At 45.9% G+C, this 21,919-nt stretch overlaps 1 protein-coding gene across 1 annotated transcript in view; it reads left to right on the forward strand.

Moving 5' to 3' along the window:
- Positions 1–8,801: 8,801 nt before the first annotated feature.
- NFAT5 (nuclear factor of activated T cells 5) overlaps positions 8,802–21,919 on the forward strand; it is a 185,602-nt gene continuing 172,484 nt past the window's right edge. Inside the window, exon 1 of the mRNA XM_060398434.1 lies at positions 8,802–9,055. Coding sequence (XP_060254417.1) covers positions 8,923–9,055 — 133 coding nt within the window. The 5' untranslated portion in view covers positions 8,802–8,922. The remainder of the gene's footprint in view (positions 9,056–21,919) is intronic.

Consider the following 21,919-nt stretch of genomic DNA (forward strand, 5'->3'; position numbering starts at 1 on the left):
GGTCAGCCTTGATTACCTATATAAGTCCTGCCTGCCATCATGAGATCTGTAAAGAGGTAGGATTTGTCCTAAGAGTACACTGAAGCATTATGTTCTGTGCTCAACATAACTGCTAACAGACACCATCCCAGTAACTTCAAAAAATGTTAATGACTCAGTGCCCAAATGGGCAATTCTGAGAGGAAGGATCATTGACATTCAGAGCAGAGGGAGAGAGGGCAGAAGGCCACTGTGTTTATTTTGCCACGATCAATTTATTCTCTCCTCCCAGAGAGGTACTTACCTCTAACCTTGAATCTCTTTAACATTAGATTCGGCCACAGATCTCCCCTGTTTATGACCCTTGCTACCACTGATCAATATAAAGCATGTGTATACATGAGTGGAGGCAGGCATCTTCCGCTTTCATTCTGTGGCTTGCCAGGGAGCACTGGCATGGGCTTCTCAACATCCATCACACCCAAACTGATAAGTCTAGGACAGTTGGGCCTGCTTTCTGTCCCGCATGTTTCTACATATGACCCAGTTCTCACCAGTGGATGAAACTTGTGGAAGGAATTTTCTCTCCAAAGACAAGGGTCACAGAAAGAACTGCTGTGGCTGTTTTGCCACCATCTTGAGAAGAAAGCAACACACCAGGATGGCTGAGTGAAGAAGGAGGACAGGAGACTGTTGCCAGCTGCGGGCACAGTGAACTCTGAAGCACACCCTGCAGCAAGACTTCCATTTAGGCGGAGATTGTAACTTTTCTACTGTTTGAGCCATTTGAGTTGGGGTTTCTATTACTTGCAGCTGGAAGCATCCTCACTGATAAACCGTCCCTAAGAGGAATGACTCATAGGGAAACAGTCCTCCCAGCTTCTGATTAACTCTGGCCTCCAGAGATAATTATCTGGGCCATCAGATACACAAAAAGTATGGAGGTCATAAGACTAAAAGGAGAGTGGTTACATTTAAGGAAAGGATGAAGACAGTGGCTGGGAGGGGACCTCAGAGGGGCTTCTGGAATGTTGGTAATTTCTTGATCTGGGTGGTGGTTTGGTGAGTGTGTTTACTTTGGGATAAATTCATTGCACTGTAGACTTACGGTTTGTGTACTTTTCGGCATGGAGGTTATACTTCAATTTTTAAAAGAAAGTTTTAGTAAACTTTTAGTAGAGATATTACCTTGTAACCAGACCTCTACACAAACTGTTTATATCTTGAGTGGAAGGATATGAATGCCATATTGTGGTCATTTTATTAGGCAACCAAACTCAGCTACAGCGAAGTGCTTTTTTTGATAGCCTTCTGGAAACTCATGTGAAGACCCCCTGTCACTAGTGTGTGGCCAGCCTTCTCTAATCTCAGCCAGAATGCTTTCCCATAGGGTTTGGATGGGAGGGCGTCACATCCTTACAGATGAAGTACTTCATCGTTTTTAGAGTTCAGTCACAATGACAACTAAAAACTAAAATGAAAGCTAACAGGCTGGTGCCTGTCCACATAAGGCTTGGTCTTTCTCAGAGAGGCGTTCTAGTTACAGGAGGGTCCACTCCAGAGAAACCACAGGGTTTGAAGACTGCAGCCAGCAACCTCATGCAGCCTAGGTTGGGACCTCTGGTTCACGAAGGAAGGGATGGAAGATGTTGAGTTAGCTGTCGAAGAAGAATACATAGGCTTTGGGGACCAAATTATCTGGAAAAAGATTTAGCACCACTGGAGGAAAACCAGGTAAGAAAAGTTACCACAGGGACTTCCCTGGCAGTCCAGTGGTTAAGACTTAGCCTTCCAGTGCAGGGGGTGCCGCTTTGATCCTTGGTGAAGGAGCTAAGATCCAACATGCCTCTCAACCAAAAAAAAAACAAAAGTATAATAAATGGAAACCATATTGTTAAAAGTTCAATAAAAACTTTAAAAATGGTTCACATTAAAAAAAATTTTTTTAAGATGATAAAAGTTACCATAAATCGTAGGTTAGAGAATGGAAATGGACCTGGGGTAGCAAGCTGCTGGTAATATAAATCCTCATGAGGGAGTGGATTTGGAGAGTGATTACATCATGATACTAAATGGGGAATCTGGTTGGTGGTCAGATCCATGGAATTCAAATTCCTTAGCTCCTTATAGCCCTGTCCTAATTGAGGAGTTACGCTGACCTGCAGAACTGGAAGCTCATCAGAATGTGGAGATATCTTAATTTCTGTCCCACCTAACTCATCAAGGTGCTTACACATCCAGTATATCCTCGCTGAGCCTTGTGAGGTAGGTAATTTAGATATGATCATAAAAGAGACAGTGACGGAGAGAACAGACCTTAGAGTCTAAGACCTGTGTTTGAATCCTGTCTCTGTCTTACCAGTGGCACTGTGTTGTGAAATGTACTTGAGCTGAGTGGTCGGTTGTTCTTACCACCATATGGCAACCTAGGGAGACATTTTTGATAGTCGCAACTAGAGGAGCATCCCACGGATGCTGTTAAACATCCCATGACACACAAGACAGCTCCCTACTATGAAGGACTGTGCAGCCCAAAATGGCAGCAGTGCTGCTGCTGGGAAACCCCTGGCCATTCTCAGAACCTCCCTCTTTGGAACAGGCATCTCTCCAGAGTTAGATTTCCATGGGCTGAACTGCCGACTGTCCATAGTTCCCATTTGGTTTCATGATGTTTGTCCCTGGCAGGTGTTTTGCGTGGTGTGTCTCTGCCCCGTGCCACAGTTGATTGGATCAAGGCAGAGGCTGGATCCAAACTAAAGCAGAAAGAGTTCTTTCCCCAAGGAACTGTGTAATCTGTATTGAGAGATGCTGAGGCTCTGTCTGTCTGGTGTCTTGAATCAGTTCAGTTCAGTTGCTCAGTCATGTGAGACCCCATGGACTGTAGCATGCCAAGCCTCCCTGTCCATTACCAACTTCCGGAGTTTACCCAAACTCATGTCCATCGAGTAGGTGATGCCATCCAGCCATCTCATCCTCTGTCGTCCCCTTCTCCCACCTTCAGTCTTTCCCACCTTCTAATGAATATTCAGGACTGATTTCCTTTAGGATTGACTGGAGTCTCTCACAGTCCAAGAGACTCCCAAGAGTCTTCTCTAACACCAGAGTTCAAAAGCATCAATTCTTCAGCTCTTAGCTTTCTTTATAGTCCAACTCTCACATCCATACATGACTACTGGAAAAACCATAGCTTTGACTAGATGGAACTTTGTTGGCAAAGTAATGTCTCTGCTTTTTAATATGCTTTCTTCCAAGGAGCAAGCATCTTTTAATTTCATGGCTGCAGTCACCATCTGCAGTGATTTTGGAGCCCCCCAAAATAAAGTCTCTTACTGTATGGAGAAGTTATATACCTGGCAGCTATGGGTGGTCATTTTCTCACATGTGAGTGGAGTGCAAAAACAACCAGTTTACACATAGCAAAAGAGAAGAATGCGACAGTTCCAGAGAGAAGAGCTGCAATAAGAGACGGCTTCTGTTCTCTGCTGCACCTTGCCCATAGGTGTTGGAGGCCATTTCTGTAACCATGTCGTGCTTCTTGCCTGAGCTGGCTTCAGTTATGTTTGTTGTGCTCTTGGGACATGTGTAAAAACATTTAGCATGGTGCCTGGGAATAGTCCTAAGTAAGTGTCAATTATTATCATTGTTCCCATTTTAGTGATGAAGAAGTCAAGGCACAGAGATTAAAGAATTGGTCTTATGTCACTTGGCTCTTTAGGGGTAACCCAATCTAAATCCAGGTGTCCTGACCCCTCGATGTGGATTCTGTTCCATCTGTCCTTTGAACTGTGAAATAAAACTTTTAAGAATAGTGCATGAGTAAGTAAGTACCTATGTACAGTTAAAAATAATTCACAGTGAACCCTGGTGTATCCATCACCCAGGACAAGAACTCGAAAATTGGCTGCCACTCAGAGGACCTTCCTGTGTCCCTCCCTGACACGTCGTCTCCTGCTCTCCCTGCCAGAGGTAACCAATATCCTGTTTTTTGGTTGAAATAATTTTTAATAGTTTTTCCACCCGCATTTGCATCCCTACACCACATGATTTCACTTTCTTTGTTTTGGAACTTTATATAAATGAAACTGTACTATATATATTCTCCGTGACTTGTTTCTTTCAACACCATGTTTGTAAGGCTCATCCATGCTGTGATGTGTAGCTGTAGTTCATTTATTTTCTTTGATGTATAGTCCACAATGTGTTTGTGCAAGGTACTGTGAATGGGCACTGGATTATTTCTGATTTTTGGCCAACAGTACGACTGGAAGCATCCTTGTTTGTATGCTGGTGCACATGTGCAAGGCTGTCTCGTGGGTGTGTAAGTAGGAGACAGCCTGCTGGGTGTGACTTGCTTTGCTCCACATCCTTGTCAGTTTGTGTTCTCTTTCATGCAGATGCCTGTACCTGGGGCCACAGGGCAAGGAAATTACTGTGCAGTGCTGTGGGACACACAGATTTAAAACACAGATTCCTGGGACTTCCCAACGGTCCCATCATTAAGACTCCAAGCTTCCAGTGCAGGAGGCATGGGTTCAATCCCCGGCAGGGAAACTACATTCCCATGTGCAGGCAAAAAAAAAAAAAAAGAGAGAATAAAACAGAATCCTTCCTCAAAAAGTTACACATAGAATTACCATGTGACCTAGCAATTCCACATCTAGGTATATACCCAAGAGAACTGAAAATGCGTTCACACAAAACTTGGGCATGAATTTTTGTAGCAGCATTATTCACAATAGCCAAAATGTGAAAATAGGCCAAGTGTCCATGAACTGATCAGTGAGATGTGGTCTGTACCCAGAATGGGATATTATTCAGCATAAAAAGGAATGAAACGCTGATTATACTTCAACTTTGTGGTAAGTGAAAGAAGTCCAGACACAGAAAGTCACATATCATTCTGCTTATATGAAATGTCCAGAATAGGCAAATTCATAGAAGCAGATTACTGATTGCCAGGAGCAAGGGGGCAGGGAAAACGGAGAGTGACATTGATGGGTACAGGGTTCTCTTTTGAGGTGATGAATATGTTCTGGTTGGTTTTCCTGGTGGCTCAGATGGTAAAGAATCTGCCTGCAATGCAGGAAACCAGGGTTCGATCTCTGGTTCAGGAAGATCCCATGGATAAGGAAATGGCAACCCCTCCAGTATTCTTGCCTAGAGAATCCCATGGACAAGGAGCTTGGGAGGCTACAGTCATGGAGTCGCAAAGAGCTGGACACTGCTGAGTGACTAACAGTTTACACTTGACACTATGTGTTCTGGAATTAGTGGTGATAGTCTGACCAATTTGTGAATATACTGAAAAAACCACTGAATTGTATGCCTTAGGGGGAATTTAACAGTACGTGAATTATACATACATATATATGTTTGGCAGTATTTTATTATTTAGCAGTAGATAAACAGACTTTTAACTAAACAAAAAAGTTTCAAATGTTGCTTAATTAGAAGTATAAATTAAAATAAATTCTTTCTGCTATACTGCCATTTCCCTCAACTTATGATAACCTGTGTTTAATTTGTGATGGAATTCTATGTGAGGAGTCCTTCATTGGGGTTTCCTATGAGACATTTAGGCTGCAAACCTTAAAACAGGTGTGTTTCTAACCTTCTGTTCAACCTTCTGAGGTATTAGTCTTAGCTGGACGTTCCCCCTCTTTGATAAAGTCCTGATGTTGAACCTCAGACAATGGTCATGGGAATGGAAGCTTTTTTTTTTTTTTAACAACTTTATTTTCCTATTTATTTTTGGCTGTGATGTGTCTTCATTGCTGAGGCAGGCTCCTCTCTAGGAGTGTCACACAGGCTTATTGCTGTGGCTTCTCTCGTTGTCGAACTTGGGCTCTAGGGCACATGGGCTCAGTAGTTCTGTGGTCCACGGGCTTAGTTGTCCTGAGGCATGGGGAATCTTCTTTGACTAGAGATCAAACCCATGTCCCTAGTGTTGGCAAGCAGATTCTTATCCGCTGGACCATCAGGCAAATCCTAACGTGAAGCATTTTTCTTTTACTTGGATCACCAACTTTTCTAATTCTCTTTAGCTTTTCTTTACTTATCAGAGATTTATTTAGTGTTTCCCTCAGGCCCTCCATCATTCTTTGATTCCTACACTTCCTATGGCACACTACGTATTACAAGCATGTTCCCTTTAATCAGTGGTATGGGAATTATATCTGAACAGAAATGTCAATACAAACACAGTTTCCTTATTGTTCATTAATTTATTCAAAACGCATGTACTGAATACCTAGGACATGCCAGCTGTTCCTTAGCACACTGTTGGCAACACTGTGGTCAGGGAGTTAGATATGGACCTTGTTTTGGTCAGAACCACCGTTCGGTAGCCAATGCACATTCAGGTGGGGTCACCAAGGAGAGTTTAACGCAGGGACAGTTTGCCGAAGTGCGGGCAGGACTAAGATACCTGGTGAAGGAATGGTGGTGAGGCACCTTGGGGTGGCAACAGCTGGCAGCCAATGCCACCTGGGCCGGGGAAGACAACAGGGTTAGGAGAACCCAGCAAGACCTGAGGGGAGAGGCTGGACAGCGGCCCTGCAGAGGCAAATGGGGAACTGCCTAGGAGCCCCTGTTGTCACAAACTTCAGGTTTTGAGAGGGGAGACAAAGAGAAAAAACAATTATAGAACGTGATCAACAAACAGGATGACATGAAGGAGGGCATCCTGGGGTATGCGTGGCTGTCTGGGAAGGTCTTTCCAGGTAGGAGATGCTGTTGAGCTGGGACCTGAAGGGTCGAGCCCCAAGGTGACAAAGGCACTGCTGGCCGAGATGGGGAAGCTCAGAGGAGAGTCAGCTTTAGGGGAGGAAATTCAGAAACCTTGGCACAGGGATGTATTAAAGATAGAACCTATACAAACGCAGAAGAATAACAAATCAAGGCCAAGCAAGAGTCTGTGGGGTTCACAGAGAGGCAAAGGAGGAGAGGCGATGGCTGAGAGCTGACACCCAGCGCCTGCCTCGGGAGCCAGGACGTGTGTGGACTGCACCCTCCCTGGAGGTTACACCAAGTGCTGGCGCAGCACTCTGGCTCCCAGCCCGCCCGCCTGCTCGTGGGGCTCCTTCCAGTGTTTATTGGGCCTTCTGCCACGTCCGAGGTCCTCCCCTTACAAAGGCAAGAAGGGCCAGGGGAAGGGAGTGTCCCTTCTGAACACCAGATGGGACACATAGCCTTAAATAGGCAGTGGCCACAGGGAGAAAAGTGGGCTTGCTAACTATGAAGGGTCCAAAGTTTGCTTAGAAATAGGCACCCAGGCCTCTGATGAGTACCGTGATGCCCAGAGCACCTGGAGGAAACAGCAGGCCTGACATCATGGCTGGAGCCAAAGCAAGGCATCAGAAGAGAACTGAGTCTGAACCGACACCTTTTTCCTCACCTGGTGGGTCTCGTGGCAGCAGCCAGAGCCCACCTTCAGGTGCTTCTAGCCAACACAGTTTGGCACATCTCTATATTTTCTTCCATCAAAGTCTCTGCCCTCTGGCTCTCTGCCCAACCAGTTGCCCACAGACTGGAAAACAAAGGCTCGAAGCCTTCCCTGGAGACCTGGGCTTAAGGGATGGGCCTTGGGCAGGCTGGGCGGATGCTCTGTTGATTTTTTTTTTCCAAGTGCAGAGAATGTGACAGCCAATTCCTGTTGGAAATAGCTTTTGTTTTCTTTGGAGCACGAAGCACTTTTCCTTTCTCGTGATTGTCTCAGTTCAGGTCATGTTTAGGATGATGATTTGCTAACCTAATTGCCTACCTTCCAGATCCAGAGTTCTTAACCTTTTAGGGTAGAGACCCTATTGCAACTCTGATAAGAACTATGGACCCTGTCCCCTAAATGTACATGCACACAGATACCCCCAGTTTCACATTTAATATCAATCCTAGGAGGTTAGAATCCCCTGGGTGAAGAAGAGTGTGTTCTTCCTACCCCACACCCCGGCTCCCACCCCCAGCTTTTTTTTCCCATCTGGGTCTTAAAGTCCCCCAGCACTTCTTGCCTGGCTCTTGCCTGAACTAATCACCCCTGCTGAGGAGCAGGGACACCGGCTGGATTTGGGCTGCCTCTGGTTTCAAGACTCCAAGTTCGTGGTGCTTCAGTTTTTCAGGCAGCAGGATATTCCAGTGGGGTTTGTAAAATCTCTGTCTCATCTGTGCCTGGTTATTATGGAGGAGCTGGGCAGCCAGAGTCTCGGAGATTCTAGAAGAGGTAACACAGCTTTGGGTGAGACTAGGGAGACAGGCGTTGTCTGGTTTTGTTAAATTCCAGAAGCAAGTCATTTTGCCAAAAATGCCAAAAATAAAAGGGCTGTCTAGACACACACTAGAAGCTCTCCTATGAAGAGAGACCTTCCTGAAGATCATTGATTTATGCTTAAATGGCGAGACTAGAGTGTTCATTTATTTATTTTTTTGGCCACACTGGGCAACTTGTGGGATCTTAGTTCCCTGACTAGGGATTGAACCCCAGGCCATTGACAGTGAGAGCTGATAATCTCTGGACCGCCAGGGAATTCCCTGGGTTCATTTATTTAACAGGCATGGTTTGTGTCTCTGGGGTGCACTGTGAATCAGACAGTCAAGGAACCAGAGAGTTTTAAAGGTAGTGACAAGGGCAAGGATGAAAATAAAATAGGGTGAAGTGGTAGATGTGAACTGAGATGGTGCATTGGAGCCAAAACCTACGTATTGCAAAAGAAGCTTCCATCAGGAGAAGAGCTCCAGGTGGAGTGAGCAGCTGCTGAAAAGGCCCTGAGGCTGAAACAGATTGGGCTGCTTAAGGAAAAGGAAAAACACCTGTGGCTGGTGCAGCTTCCGGGAGAAGGAAGGTCCAGCTTCCAGGAGAGGGGGGGTCCAGCTTCAGGTAGAGAGGAGGCCGGGACGGGGACAGGAGTGGTAGGCAGCGGGTGGGCCGCGTTGGGGTTTACAGGAAAGACGATGGAGAGGGCAGAGCAGGCGTCTGTGACTGGATTTGCAGATTTGCATTTTGAGATTTGGCCTCCGCGGAAGAAGTGTCTTACGGAGGGCAAGAGCGGAAGACGGACCGAAGCGAGGCTGACTAGTGGCCCAGGTAAGTGGGAGATGCGAGCTCTGAGCTCTTGGTGGCCATACAGATGGCAAGACAGAACCATTTTTCAATGGACGCACGTGGTTCATATCACGTAATATACACCAACTCCAGGCCGGTGCGGCTCTGGGAACCTTTTCTTACTGCACAGAAGGACCGGAGTGAAGGTGCTCTTGCCAGTCTAAGGGTTCCTGTTAGTGCCCTTCCAGGAAAAACGTGAGCAGAGAAATGAATCCTCTTTTAGAGAAAGTTGCTTGGCTGTTCCTGTCTCTGCAGAATGTTAATCACCTTGGCAGGCAGGAGGAGGGGGAAGAGAGCTGGTATGTATTAGGTACCAACTGCATACCTTGATTTCATCTAATCCCACAGTAACCCTACAAGGCTCATAGTTTTTTGTTTTGTTTTGCTTTGGTGTTTTCTTTCATTTCTTTCTTTCTTTTTTTTTTTTCTTTTTTGAGATAAGGAAACGAGTTCAGAGAGGTTAGGCCAAGGCCTCAAAGATAACAAGTGATAAACTGGGACCCAAACCCAGGCCAGTGTGGTTCCAAAGCTTTCCACACCATCCCAGCTGAGCACATTGAGGAGGACTTAGTAGCCTCAAAGCTCGCAGGGTTTTAGCTACTCCTTGGATGAAAACTGGCCTCTGTTGGGGAGTCCCCTGACTGTTCCAGAACATGGGGTGTGCTGAGCGCAGTGATGTCCAAGATTTGCATTTGGAGACATTCCCTAATGTTTAGAAGATTTAATGATGCCAGAGAATCTAAGGGAGAAAGAAGGATTTGAGTCTTCATGTAAACAGGCTCATTAACTAGCAACAACTCAGTAAGGGTGAACTCAATTAGGGCTTACTGGAAGGTAGAATTTATGCCACCTGGCTTGACTCTTGAAATGAGAGACTGATGGTGGCTACGAGTTTATCATGGAGGTGTAACTCAGGGACAGAGGCTCTGCTGAGAAACTCTGTGTTTTAAATCCTTCCCCTGCTGCTCTGAAGCCAGTTGCATGGCAGGAGGACTCTGGAGGGTTCTGGAGGACTCCAGTGTTTCCAGCAGGACCTCTGGCCCAGGGTCCTTGGAACCTCAGGACTCTGTGTATCATGAGGACCCCTTTTGTCCTTGCAGAACAACCAGGAAGGGAGTTGGCCTCGCAGGGTCCACCTTGTCTGACTGCCTGGGATTGTCTCAGGAAAAGACTGGGGCAACATTCGCAGCAACTGGACACAGGAAAAGCCAGCCCATCACACCCAGGGTTACACCCAGGGTTACAGTGAGAAACAGGACACTGTGGTGCTGTCTGTGGTGTTCCAGGCTCTCTGGTGGGTGTGCACACCTGTGACTAGGCTGCAGGCTCCATGGAGGGAGGGCTGTGTCGTCTTCTCTTTATTGTTTTTGCTGTGCTTGAATGAATGAACGGAGGTTGACAGACACTGTCTTCATCCTCTAGGATTTGACATTTCAGCTGGAATTATAAGCCCACAGAGAAAACAGAGGCTTCCCTGGTGGCTCATTGGTAAAGAGACCATCTGCCATGCAGGATATACGGGTTCGATCCCCATGTCAGGAAGAGTCCCCAGAAAATGAAATGGCTACCCACTCCAGTGTTCTTGCCAAAAGAATCCCATGGACAGAGGAGCCTGGCAAGCTACAGTCTGTTGGGTCGTAAAAGAAGAGTCTGACACAACTTAGCGACGGAAAAACAAACGAGAAAAAACTGAGGTATTAAGGGCAGTATGTTTTGAAATCAGATTTAGCTTCCAGCAAAGATCGTAAAGTCTTGGTTTCCTCATCTTCAGAAAGAGATGACGAGGCACATCATAGAAAGTGGCTGTGAGTGTTGACTGGAGTCTTGCATTTATGTGCTGAGCAGACAGCTCAGCCCATAGCAACCTCAGAGCAAGTGGGTAACATTTCTGCCACGACCCCCTACACCTTCCATGGTACTTCTGTTTCAGTAGGAACTTTCAGATCTTTTTGCTGTGATTCACATCACAACCCTATAATGTGTGTGTGTATATATACCTTTAAATATAAGTAAAATGTATATTTTATGAGTTAACACCCTTTACTATGTGTGATGGATTCTGATAGTTGCTACGCTGTTAAATTTTGTGGGAAAAAATAATGCGAAAGGGGCACAGGAGAACTTTGGGGTGATGGACATGTCCTATATTTTGATTAGGGTGGTGGTGGTGTGGGTGTCTTTGTCAAAAATCATTGAACTCAACATTAAGATAGGTGCATTTTCAGTTCAGTTGCTCAGTCGTGTCCAACTCTTTGTGACCCCATGAATCGCAGCAAGCCGGGCCTCCCTGTCCATCACCAACTCCCGGAGTTCACTCAGATTCACGTCCATCAAGTCGGTGATGCCATCCAGCCATCTCATCCTCTATCATCCCCTTCTCCTCCTGCCCCCAATCCCCCTCAGCATCAGAGTCTTTTCCAATGAGTCAACTCTTCGCATGAGGTGGCCAAAGTACTGGAGTTTCAGCTTTAGCATCATTCGTTCCAAAGAGCACCCAGGACTGATCTCCTTTAGAATGGACTGGTTGGATCTCCTTGCAGTCCAAGGGACTCTCAAGAGTCTTCTCCAACACCACAGTTCAAAAGCATCAATTCTTCGGCACTCAGCTTTCTTCACAGTCACTCTCATGTCCATACATGACCCCTGGGATAAACCATAGCCTTGACTAGATGGACCTTTGTTGGCAAAGTAATGTCTCTGCTTTTGAATATGTTGCCTAGGTTGGTCATAACTTTCCTTCCAAGGAGTAAGCATCTTTTAATTTCATGGCTGCAGTCACCATCTGCAGGGATTTTGGAGCCCAGAAAAATAAAGTCTGACACTGTTTCCCCATCTATTTGCCATGAAGTGATGGGACCGGATGCCATGATCTTGGTTTTCTGAATGTTGAGCTTTAAGCCAACTTTTTCACTCTCCACTTTCACTTTCATCAAGAGGCTCTTTAGTTCCTCTTCACTTTCTGCCATAAGGGTGGTATCATCTGCATATCTGAGGTTACTGTTGTTTCTCCTGGCAATCTTGATTCCAGCTTGTGTTTCTTCCAGTCCAGCATTTCTCATGATGTACTCTGCATATACGTTAAATAAGCAGGGCGACAATGTACAGCCTTGACGTACTCCTTTTCGGTGCATTTTAGTGCTTGTCAATTATATCTCAATAGATTGGCAACCCTCCAAGTTCCTTTTTTATTGAGACACAAATTCACATTCCATGAAATTCATCCTTTTAAAGTGTACAATTCAGTGATTTTTAGCGTATTCACAGAGCAATCATCACCACTAGCCAGAACATTTTCATCACCATGAAAAGTAACCCTGTACCCACTGACAGTTTCGCATTCCCCCAGTTCTAGCTTCTGGCAACCATTAATCGACTTTCTGTCTCTGTGGACTTGCTGGTTCCAGACCTGCGGGGCCAGGATCAGAGTCTTTGAAGCTGGGCTGGTTACTGGGTCTCCTGGGGAAGGGGCACACTCACCCCCCAGAACTGAGATTTCTCTTTTTGGTCCAGGTTTTGGGTGACTTCCAAGGGCACCAGTGACACCTGTAGGTGACTCACCCTTTGCCTCTACTTCTTTCTTTAAAAACATTTTTATTTATTCATTTGGCTGCACCAAGTGTTAGTTGTGGCACACGGGATCTTTTGCCGTGGGCCCCCAGGCCTACCCAGTCCTCTGGAAATGCCCCTTCCTCTCCTGTGGAAGATGACGAACAAGGATGCACCCAAGCAGGGGTAGGGGAGGGATTCTCCAAGGTCAGTGTGGGAAACCCATCACAGAAATGCAGAAAAAGATGCATGTTCAGGCGCAAGTCCAGCAAGACAGCGTCTGGCAGTGGGTACGAAATGGGGCTGTTGTTGGCTGCCTGGAGGAGGAGAGGGGGCACCTGGAGGTGACTCGTACTCCCCTGTCCCTGCCTCTCTCCTGCCCTGACACTCCACCTTGAAGTGCTCTGAGTCCCTTCACTCCCACTGCCTGGGAGAGGTGTGGACCAGGAGACACCTGAGGAAGGGAGAGGGCTGTGGGGGGAGCTGACCTGGACCAACTGACGCCAGTTCTGCCATCATCTAGAAACGGGTCTGACAGACGGGCTTTCCAGAGAGAGATGTGGAGGTGTTGTCAAGGGCCACCTGGGTAAGAGAAAAAGTCCCTAGAGCTCTAAACGCGCACTTTTTCCAGCTGTCAGGAAGGAAAGGGAAGGCTCTGGTGATGTCTAAGGAGTCAATCACACTGACAAGATAAAATTTTAGAGAAGTGTTAAGCATGCTGAAGAGCATAATTGCCCATGACCCTATTTATATTAAAAAAGGGTATTATGTATGATTCTTCATAATAGACCCAAATCTGAAAGAAGTTTCACCAACCTCCCATTAATAATCTTCAGTGAAAGGAATTTTGCTGTCTACTATTAATTTTGTTTTTACAGTTGTATGCTATTTGTGTAATAAGACATATTTTAAATTTATTTTTAATCTGTTTTTAAATCTGTGATACATTCACATGGAAAATCTCCTTCCCATTCTTGTCTTCATCTGCAAAGACAGGTGCTCTGCGTGCCATGGAGAATGTGAGTTACGTTCCTAAGGCTTTTTTTTGCATCCTTCCAAGAATTTCCTCATGTGTATGTAAGTAAATTTGGATAGAGATTCTGTGTGTGCATGTTTGGCGTCACTGGGTTTCACTGCTGCACACAGGCTTCTCCCTGTGGCGGCTTCTCTTGCTGCGGCTCTCGGGCTCAGGCGTGGTGGTGCACGGGCTTAGTTACTCTGCTGCGCGTGGGACCCGCCCGGATCAGGGGTGGAACCATGTCCCCTGCACTGGCAGGCGGATTAGTTGCCAGTGGACCACCAGGGAAGTCTCTGGATGGAGATTATTAATGCAACTCTTTTGGAGCTCTGTCTCTAGGAAGAAAATCAGAATTTAAACTCAATGATCAGACGTAAGGGGGTTTTCCCATAGTTATACATCTACAGGGGACCAGTGAGCAGGAGATACACCTTTCCAAAGAGGAGAAAGCTTTTAAACATGATATATGCAAAACAATATTGGTAAATGCTCGTTATAAAGGGACCAAGAGGGAGTTCCCTGGTTGGTCCAGTGATTAGGACTTGGTCCTTTCACTGTCAGGGCTCAGGTTCAATCCCTGGTTGGGGAACTAAGATCCCACAAGCCTCATGGCCAAATGAAAGGGCCAAGAAATGCAATAAAAAGAAAAATCTCCAGAAAATCCCCCCAAATCTCTGTACCTCAAACTAACAATAATTGACATCAATAAAACCTCTCATCTGGACCAGTGATGTCCAGTAGAACTTTCTGCAATAATGGAAATGTTTTCTGTGCTGTCACAGTAACACTACATATGCCCATGGAGTGCTTGAAATGTGGCTAGTGCAACTGAGGACCTGAATTCTTTATTTTAATTAGTTTTAACTTAACTATCCACAGCCTTGTGTGTCTCATGTTTGCTGTAATGGGTCGCAGGGTAGCAGCAAACCATTTAAATGCAGATGTTTGAGGGGAAGGATGTAAAGAGAGTCTAGGAAGGCTAACTTTTGGCTTCACCTGCCAGAGTTCATAAGGGTGACTACTAATTAATCTAAGATTTCTACGTGTGGGAATTATCTTAAAGTAACGACTATGAATTTGTTCAAAATCTTAACTCTGAGAGTGTTCATTAACGTGAGAAACTGGAACGTTGTAGGAAAATATTTACTGACGTGAGACTATGTTCACAACTGTCTATTAAGTGAAAGGCAGGTTACAAAGCAGGACGATTTCATTAAAATATGAATCTCCTAGAAAGATATATTTCATATGCTGCTTGGTACATGGCAAGCACTCAGTGAATATGTGTTAATGAATGAGTGAAGGTTAATAAGGGTTAGCACTGGGTGACAAAACGGTGAGCGATTTTATTTTTATTTTTTATTATTTATCTATTTTTGCCTGTGCTGGGTCTTCGTCACTGCCCACAGGTTTTCTCTAGTTGTGGAGAGCAGGGCTTCTCTCCAGCTGTGGTGCGAGGGCGTCTCATTGTGCTGGCTTCACTTGTTGCAGAGCATGGGCTCTAGAGTGCAAGCTCAGTAGCTGTGGCTCACAGAACTAGTTGCCCCACAGCGTATGGACTCTTCCTGGACCAGAGATCAAACCCACATCCCCTGCACCGGCAGGTGGATTCTTAACTACTGGACTACCGGGGAAGTCCAATGAGTGATTTTATATTTTCTTTGACTCTCTTATTTATGTTTTCTAACTATTTATGGTGAATACATGTACCTTTGTAATAAGAAGCAGCATGAATTGAAAAAAGAAGTATAGTTGCTGGGTCATGATACTTCAGAGCTGGAAGGAGCTTTGAAGACAAAGGCACACATGGCTAGTTAATGGCAGAAGCTCAGGTTTCCCAACTATACACAAACATCTCCCCACGCCAAAGAGGAAAGATTGCTGGATGGTCTCTTATTCTGGTGTGGCAGTTCAGGAGTGGATTTAGAAAGGAAAAACAAAGGGTAACAATGATCTTCAACAAGACATAATAAAACATCATGAAAAATCTCACTAACAAACTCTGGGCATTGATTTTGCTCCAGCTGCATCTGCCCCACCCAAACTGTCCTGCTTTGGGACACCCTGCTGGTCTCCCAGTCCAGCCAATGTTTTGGAGAGAAGTCTCTGTCCCTTGCAGAGGAAGTCTCCTGGTTGTCTTTACATATTGGCTCGTCTTCACAGCCTGTTCTTTTTCAAAATTCTTGACTGAATCACTCAGTCCCTACTTCAGATGTCCTTTCTTTTTATCCAGGCTTTGCTGTTGGCATTTGTGCTTAACTTTGGAACTTAGTGGAATGCACTTTACTATATGAAACGATTATTGCCACCTAGGAGCTCTTACAGGGAAGGCAATGGCAACCCACTCCAGTGTTCTTGCCTGGAGAATCCCAGGGATGGGGGAGCCTGGTGGGCTGCTATCTCTGGGGTTGCACAGGGTCGACACAACTGAAGCGAGGTAGCAGCAGCAGCAGCTCTTTAGTTCCACCACTCAGTTCGTTTTATCACACTTTTTTTTCGAGTAGTGACTAGCTCGTAAACATTGGTGGCTACAGAAACATATAAAAAGGTATTTATCCACAAGAAATGAGAACATACACCCCAAAGCGTACAAAAATGTTCATAGCAGCTTTTTTCATAGCAGCCCAAGCTGTTAACCGTCCAAATGCCCATTAACAGGGGAATAGATAAACAAGTTGCAGCAAATGCATTCAGTGCAATGCCACTGAGTAACAAAAAGGGATACAATTCTGACACACACACAACAGCGTGGGGAAACCTCAGAGACACCATGCTCAGTGCAAGAAGCCTGAAGAGGGGGGATGAAAAAAAAGGGGAGGTGTGGGCTATAAGAAAATAGTAATAAATAGAGTAGAAGTGGGTAGAGATATAGATGAAACAAGAATGACAGAATGTTGATAATTGTAGTATAGCTCAATATCCCTGTTGAACATAGATGCAAAAGTCCTCAGCAGAATATTAACAAACCAAGTTTAACAATACATTAAAAGAACTGAACACTATGATCAAGTGGAATTTATTCTAGGGATGCAAAATGAAGGATCATCTCAATAGATGCAGGAAAAACATTTGACAAAATTCAGCATCCATTTATGGATGAAAACTCTCAACAAAGTTTATAACAAAGTTATAAAGGGAATGTACTTCAACATAATAAGGCCATAGATGACAAGCCCACCACTAACTTTGTCTTCAATGGTGAAAAGCTGAAAAATTTTCCTCTAAGATCAGGAACAAGAAAAGGATGCCCACTCTTGCAACTTTTATTTAACATAGTATTGAAAAAATAAAAATTAAAATTAAAAAAAACAACAACATAGTATTGAGAGTCCTAGCAAGAACAGTTAGGAAACTCTGTATTATCTTCATAGTTTTTCTGTATATCTAAAACCATTCTCCCTGGAGAAGGAAATGGCAACCCACTCCAGTATTCTTGCCTGGAGAATCCCATGGACAGAGGAGCCTGGTGGGCTACAGTCCAAGGGGTTGCAAAGAGTCATTCTACAAAATAAGATGTACTAAAACGTTAATAACCTAGGCTGTGCTCTCATGGAATGTAGTAGCTGGGGGCATGAATTCCTAGTTGATCTCCTGGGTCCAAACCTTGACTCCACCATGACCTTGAAAGAGCCCTTTTGGAGGCCAGTTTCGACTTCCAAAAAGTGGATATAATACTCAGACCTACCTCATGGGGGCACTGTGAGGAGCAAATGAGACACTTGATACAAAGTGCTCAGTACCACTGCTGCCTCCAGTTAGAAATCAATGCAAATAAAATAAAAGTGATTGAGAGAGAGTGCATTTCTGGGCCAGGCAGTCTATATTCAAATCCTGGTTCCTCCAAGGCCTTTTCATAAAACTGTGGGCCTGTCCCTTGAACTGAGCCTCAGTTTCCTTAGCTATAAAATGGGGTAAATAGCATCCACCAGAAGGGGGCGGGGGATTGAAGGATTGACTGGGCACCTATAGGTTCAAAGCCCCAGCACTGTGCACAGGGTAGGCACTCCATCAGTGTGAGCTGTGGGAGGAAAGTATTAAGATATGCGAGAAGAATTCAGAGCAATAAAACTGCCTGAGCATCCAAGAAGGCTTCCCCAGGAGGCTGCAGAAAGGGTCCCTGCTCTGGCTTCTGCACTGAGCATCTGATTGGCTGGCTTCATGATCCTCCAAGGTCCTGTGTGACCTCCTCGTCCACCCTGTGAGGTCCTCCCAGGTCTTGAGCTTTGGAACAAAGCCTCTGCCTGCTGTTCCGCTACTGTTCTCTGTCTGAACTCTGATTAGGTCCTTATCTCAGCCGGCTTTGCCCTGCTTGGCTGCCTGTCACATTCAATTCCACCCCAGGGCTTTCATTCTGCCTTGGCCTGAGTGTCTCCGAGTGTGAGGCTCTGGGACACAGGGCCTGGGCTCCATTGCCCTTGGTTCCCACAAGCCTGAGCACTGTGTCTGGAACACAGCAGTGGAACAGAATAAAATTATCTCAAAGCCAACTTTTGGGTCTTGATGTAGTTGGATTTCAAGGCCGCTGAAATGCACCAGCACACTTCCCCCGTCACAAAATACTTCTGTCTCTAGACTCCCTCTGGCCCCAGGTTACATGATCAGAACTTCGTTGCCTTGGCTTAAGCCAAGTTAGGACCTTGTACCTGATAAAAAATGCAACATTCTGTCCTAGCAGGGAACAGATGGTCCACTCAAAGGGTTTAACTGAAAAATAAAATCAAGTAAGGTAATTGGTGACAGGACTCCATCCAGTGAAGTGGGGAGGACAGAAGGAAACAGCAGGGATGGCGAGGTGCCTTGGGACTTGTGACAACAGACAGCTGTTAGCATCCTGGGGTGGCAAGGCCAAAGGGAGCCCAGTGAGAGCTGAGCTGTGGAGGAGTCACCTTGAGGGGGATGAGGCTGTAGAGATGTAACACTGCCCAGGTGTGTGAGTCTGCACCGAGGATGAAATATCTCCATGTTTTTCTCTTTTTTTTTTTTTAAATATATATTTATTTTTTTGGCTACACCAGATCTTAGGAGGAGAAGGGGATGACAGAGGATGAGATGGTTGGATGGCATCACTAACTCTATGGTCATGAGTTTGAGCAAGCTCCAGGAGTTTATGATGGACAGGGAAACCTGGCGTGCTGCAGTCCATGGGGTAACCCAAGAGTCAGACACGACTGAGCAACTGAACTGAACTGAGATCTTAGTTGCAGCACATGGGATCTTTTCATTTGAGGCATGCAGGATCTCAGTCCCCTGATCAGGGACTGAACCCCGGCCCCCTCCATTGGGAGCACAGTCACTGGATTACCAGGGAAGTCCCTCATGTTCTTTTCTTACTCTCAGCTCTCCTAGCAGTGACTGCATTGGCCAAAACCAAACGGAAACCACAGGTTGAGGGGCTGAGGCAGTGTGAAGGGCCTTAGGAGAAGCACAAGGGCAGAGGAAGGGAGTCCTAGGGTGGAATGAGGTTCTCTTGGGGCTGGGAGGGGCCAGAGATCATCAAGGGCCTCATAACTCAAAGTGAGGTCCAGGGACCAGCAGTATCCACATTATCCATATTACCAGCAAGACTGTAGGAAAGGAAGACTCTCAGGTTGCACCCCATACCTGCTGAGTCAGGATTTGCATTTTCACAAGATCCCTAGGTGATTCTCATGTGCCCACATGTTGAGAAACACTGCTCAAACCCACCCCTGCTCAAATGAGCCTGCTTGCTCATTTTCCCTCAGTACCCTTACGGGCTTCTTTTTCCCCCTCACAAATACCTTTGTGCCTTCTTCATTCAGAAAGTCATTCGACAAATACTGAGTAATCCCAAGCCTTGCACAAGGGATACAGAAATTAATAGCGAGCAGGAAAGCAGATAGGCAACTTCAACTTGGGGTGGGAAATGCTAAAATCAGGATAGTGAGTGTGGGTGGATACAGATGGACTTATAAAGGGTCCCCCGCTCCACCGGTGGGGGCAGTGGTGGCGGTCAGGGTAACACTCCCAAGACTTGGGCCGCTGCAGTTGGCCCAGATTTCTTTTCCCAATCCCACCCTGCTCCTGACGTCAGCACCACTCACTCTGCCTCAAATCCTCCTTCCCTGATTATTTCACTATTTGTGTGCCCAGGTTTCATTTCATTAACTAAAGTGGACTCCTCTTGTTTCCTCCCACCTAACGTCTAGTAGGTCCTGAATGCTAAGTATGAGGGGGTGAGTGGTAATGAATTGGCAGATGGGTGGTTCAGTACAGATGACGAGTGTACTGGGGAATGGTGAGACCCACTCCCTTTTTCCTATCACCTATCAACCTGCTTTGCAGACCCTTCATCCCTCTCTTCCTGTCTGTATATGATTTTTGAAATATGAGTGTGTATTTCCTCACTAATGGGTTCCTTAGAAGCAGCTCGCAGAACAAGCCAGGAGGCCTCATGTAAGGAAGTGGCAAGAAGTACAAATGCAAGCCAGGCACCAGAGTTCAAATTTTGGCTTCATTATTTACTAGGTCAGTGACTAGGGGCATGTTGCTTTACTTCTCTGTGCCTCAGTTTCCACAGCTGCCAAATGGGGGTAATAAGAGAGTACCCGTTCATAGGGTTACTGGGAGATTACACGAGGTGTTGTCCGTAAAGTGACTTGGACAGCGCCTGGCACTTGGTAAGAGCTATGACAGTGTTTGCCGTTGCTGAGAAATTGTGTGTTGGACCTGTGATTCATTTGCCAGGTCTTGGGTGGTCAGGAAGGCTGAGAACACCCTGGAGACTGGTGAATAGACAGAGGCTGATCTTTTCCACACACACAGCAGAGAATTCAAGCTGGAGGTGACAGGCCTTTGTCCCCAGCAGGTGGCCACTGGGCTGTGGGCTCACTGGGGGCCATCACAGTCTAGTAACCACTTTTATTTTTAATTAAAACAATTAAAAAAAATTTTTTAATCTTTTTTTTTAGCCACACTGTGCAGCATGAGGGATTTTAATTCCCTGACCAGGGATTTAACCCTAGTCCCTGCATTGGAAGCATGGAAACTTGACCACTGGACTGCCAGGGAAAATCCCAGTAGCCACTTTCCTGGGAACTGGAAATGCCATATTGTCCTGTCCTCATGGTGGGTGTTGTGACTGAGTCTTGTCAGGGAGCTCCCTCACCTCCTTCTCTCTGAAAGCCTTTGGAACTGATGAGCATTCCACTTCCTCTCACTGCTCACTGGAAGTCAGTGGGTTGGCTTTGGCAGGTAGATGGTGATGCTTGGATGTGGCTGGTATTTAGAGTATTTGGTAGAATTAGGATTTAGTGAGTTTGCCAGGCCAGAGGGCCAATCCGTTTCACTTGGTCATCCTCTGCTCCATGATTGAATCTGTTTCTTCTGAGTCAGTGGAGCTGCCAGCTGCCTCCTACCCACCTAGTAGAATGGGAATCAGAGTGTGCGCCCTACATCTGACACTGAGCATTTCTGACTCTGGGCCAGCTCAGAGACGTTTGGCTAACTCTGTGGCTCTGAGATGTTTTTAGAAACTTGGGGGATTCTGCACTATGGCTTTCTGGCTAGGCTGCCTCTGATGTGGAGGGAACGGGAGAGATTTCTGTCTTTCAACTCAGGGCTCAATACACTGATTCTTAGGGAGCAAGGGGTAAGGTGGTGCCGTTGGCCAGCCTGGGACATGATGGAGGAGCCGTAGAGATGGCTGTCAGACCAGAGGTCAGGGATGGAGTGAGTTGAAACCACCACTTCCAGGGGCTCAGGGTGGGGTCACAAACACCGAGCAAAGTTGTGGTAATGCTCAGGTTCCTAATAACTGTCAGGAGATGCCAACTCAGGCAGAAGTCACCTCCAGCACCCTAGCCACAGTGTTGGCTGGGTCATGTGGGGAGTTGACCCCATCTGACCTCAATTTGTCTTTGTATATTCCTCGAAGGAGCAGTGGTACCCCAGTAATCCTGTTCTTCACAGAAGACCCTCAGGAGCTTCCTTTTCTTTTAAAAAACTTTTTATTTTGAAATAATTTCAGACTTAGAAAAAAGTTCCAAACATACTACAAAGAATTCCTACATATCTTTCAGTCTGTTTGCTGCATATATTCCGTATCTTTCCATGTTTTTTAGTTGCTCAATTGTGTCCGACTCTTTGCGACCCCATGGACAGTAGCCCACCAGGCTCCCCTGTCCGTGGGATTTCCCAGGCTAGAATACTGGAGTGGGTTGCCATTTCCTTTTCCAGGGGATGTTCCCACCCCAGGGATCAAACGTGGGCCTCCTGCATTGGCAGGCAGATGCTTTACATGTGTGTGTGTGTGTGTGTACAGA

Source organism: Ovis aries, chromosome 14, assembly GCF_016772045.2.
Source record: "Ovis aries strain OAR_USU_Benz2616 breed Rambouillet chromosome 14, ARS-UI_Ramb_v3.0, whole genome shotgun sequence".
In the NCBI taxonomy this organism is placed as follows: domain Eukaryota; kingdom Metazoa; phylum Chordata; class Mammalia; order Artiodactyla; family Bovidae; genus Ovis; species Ovis aries.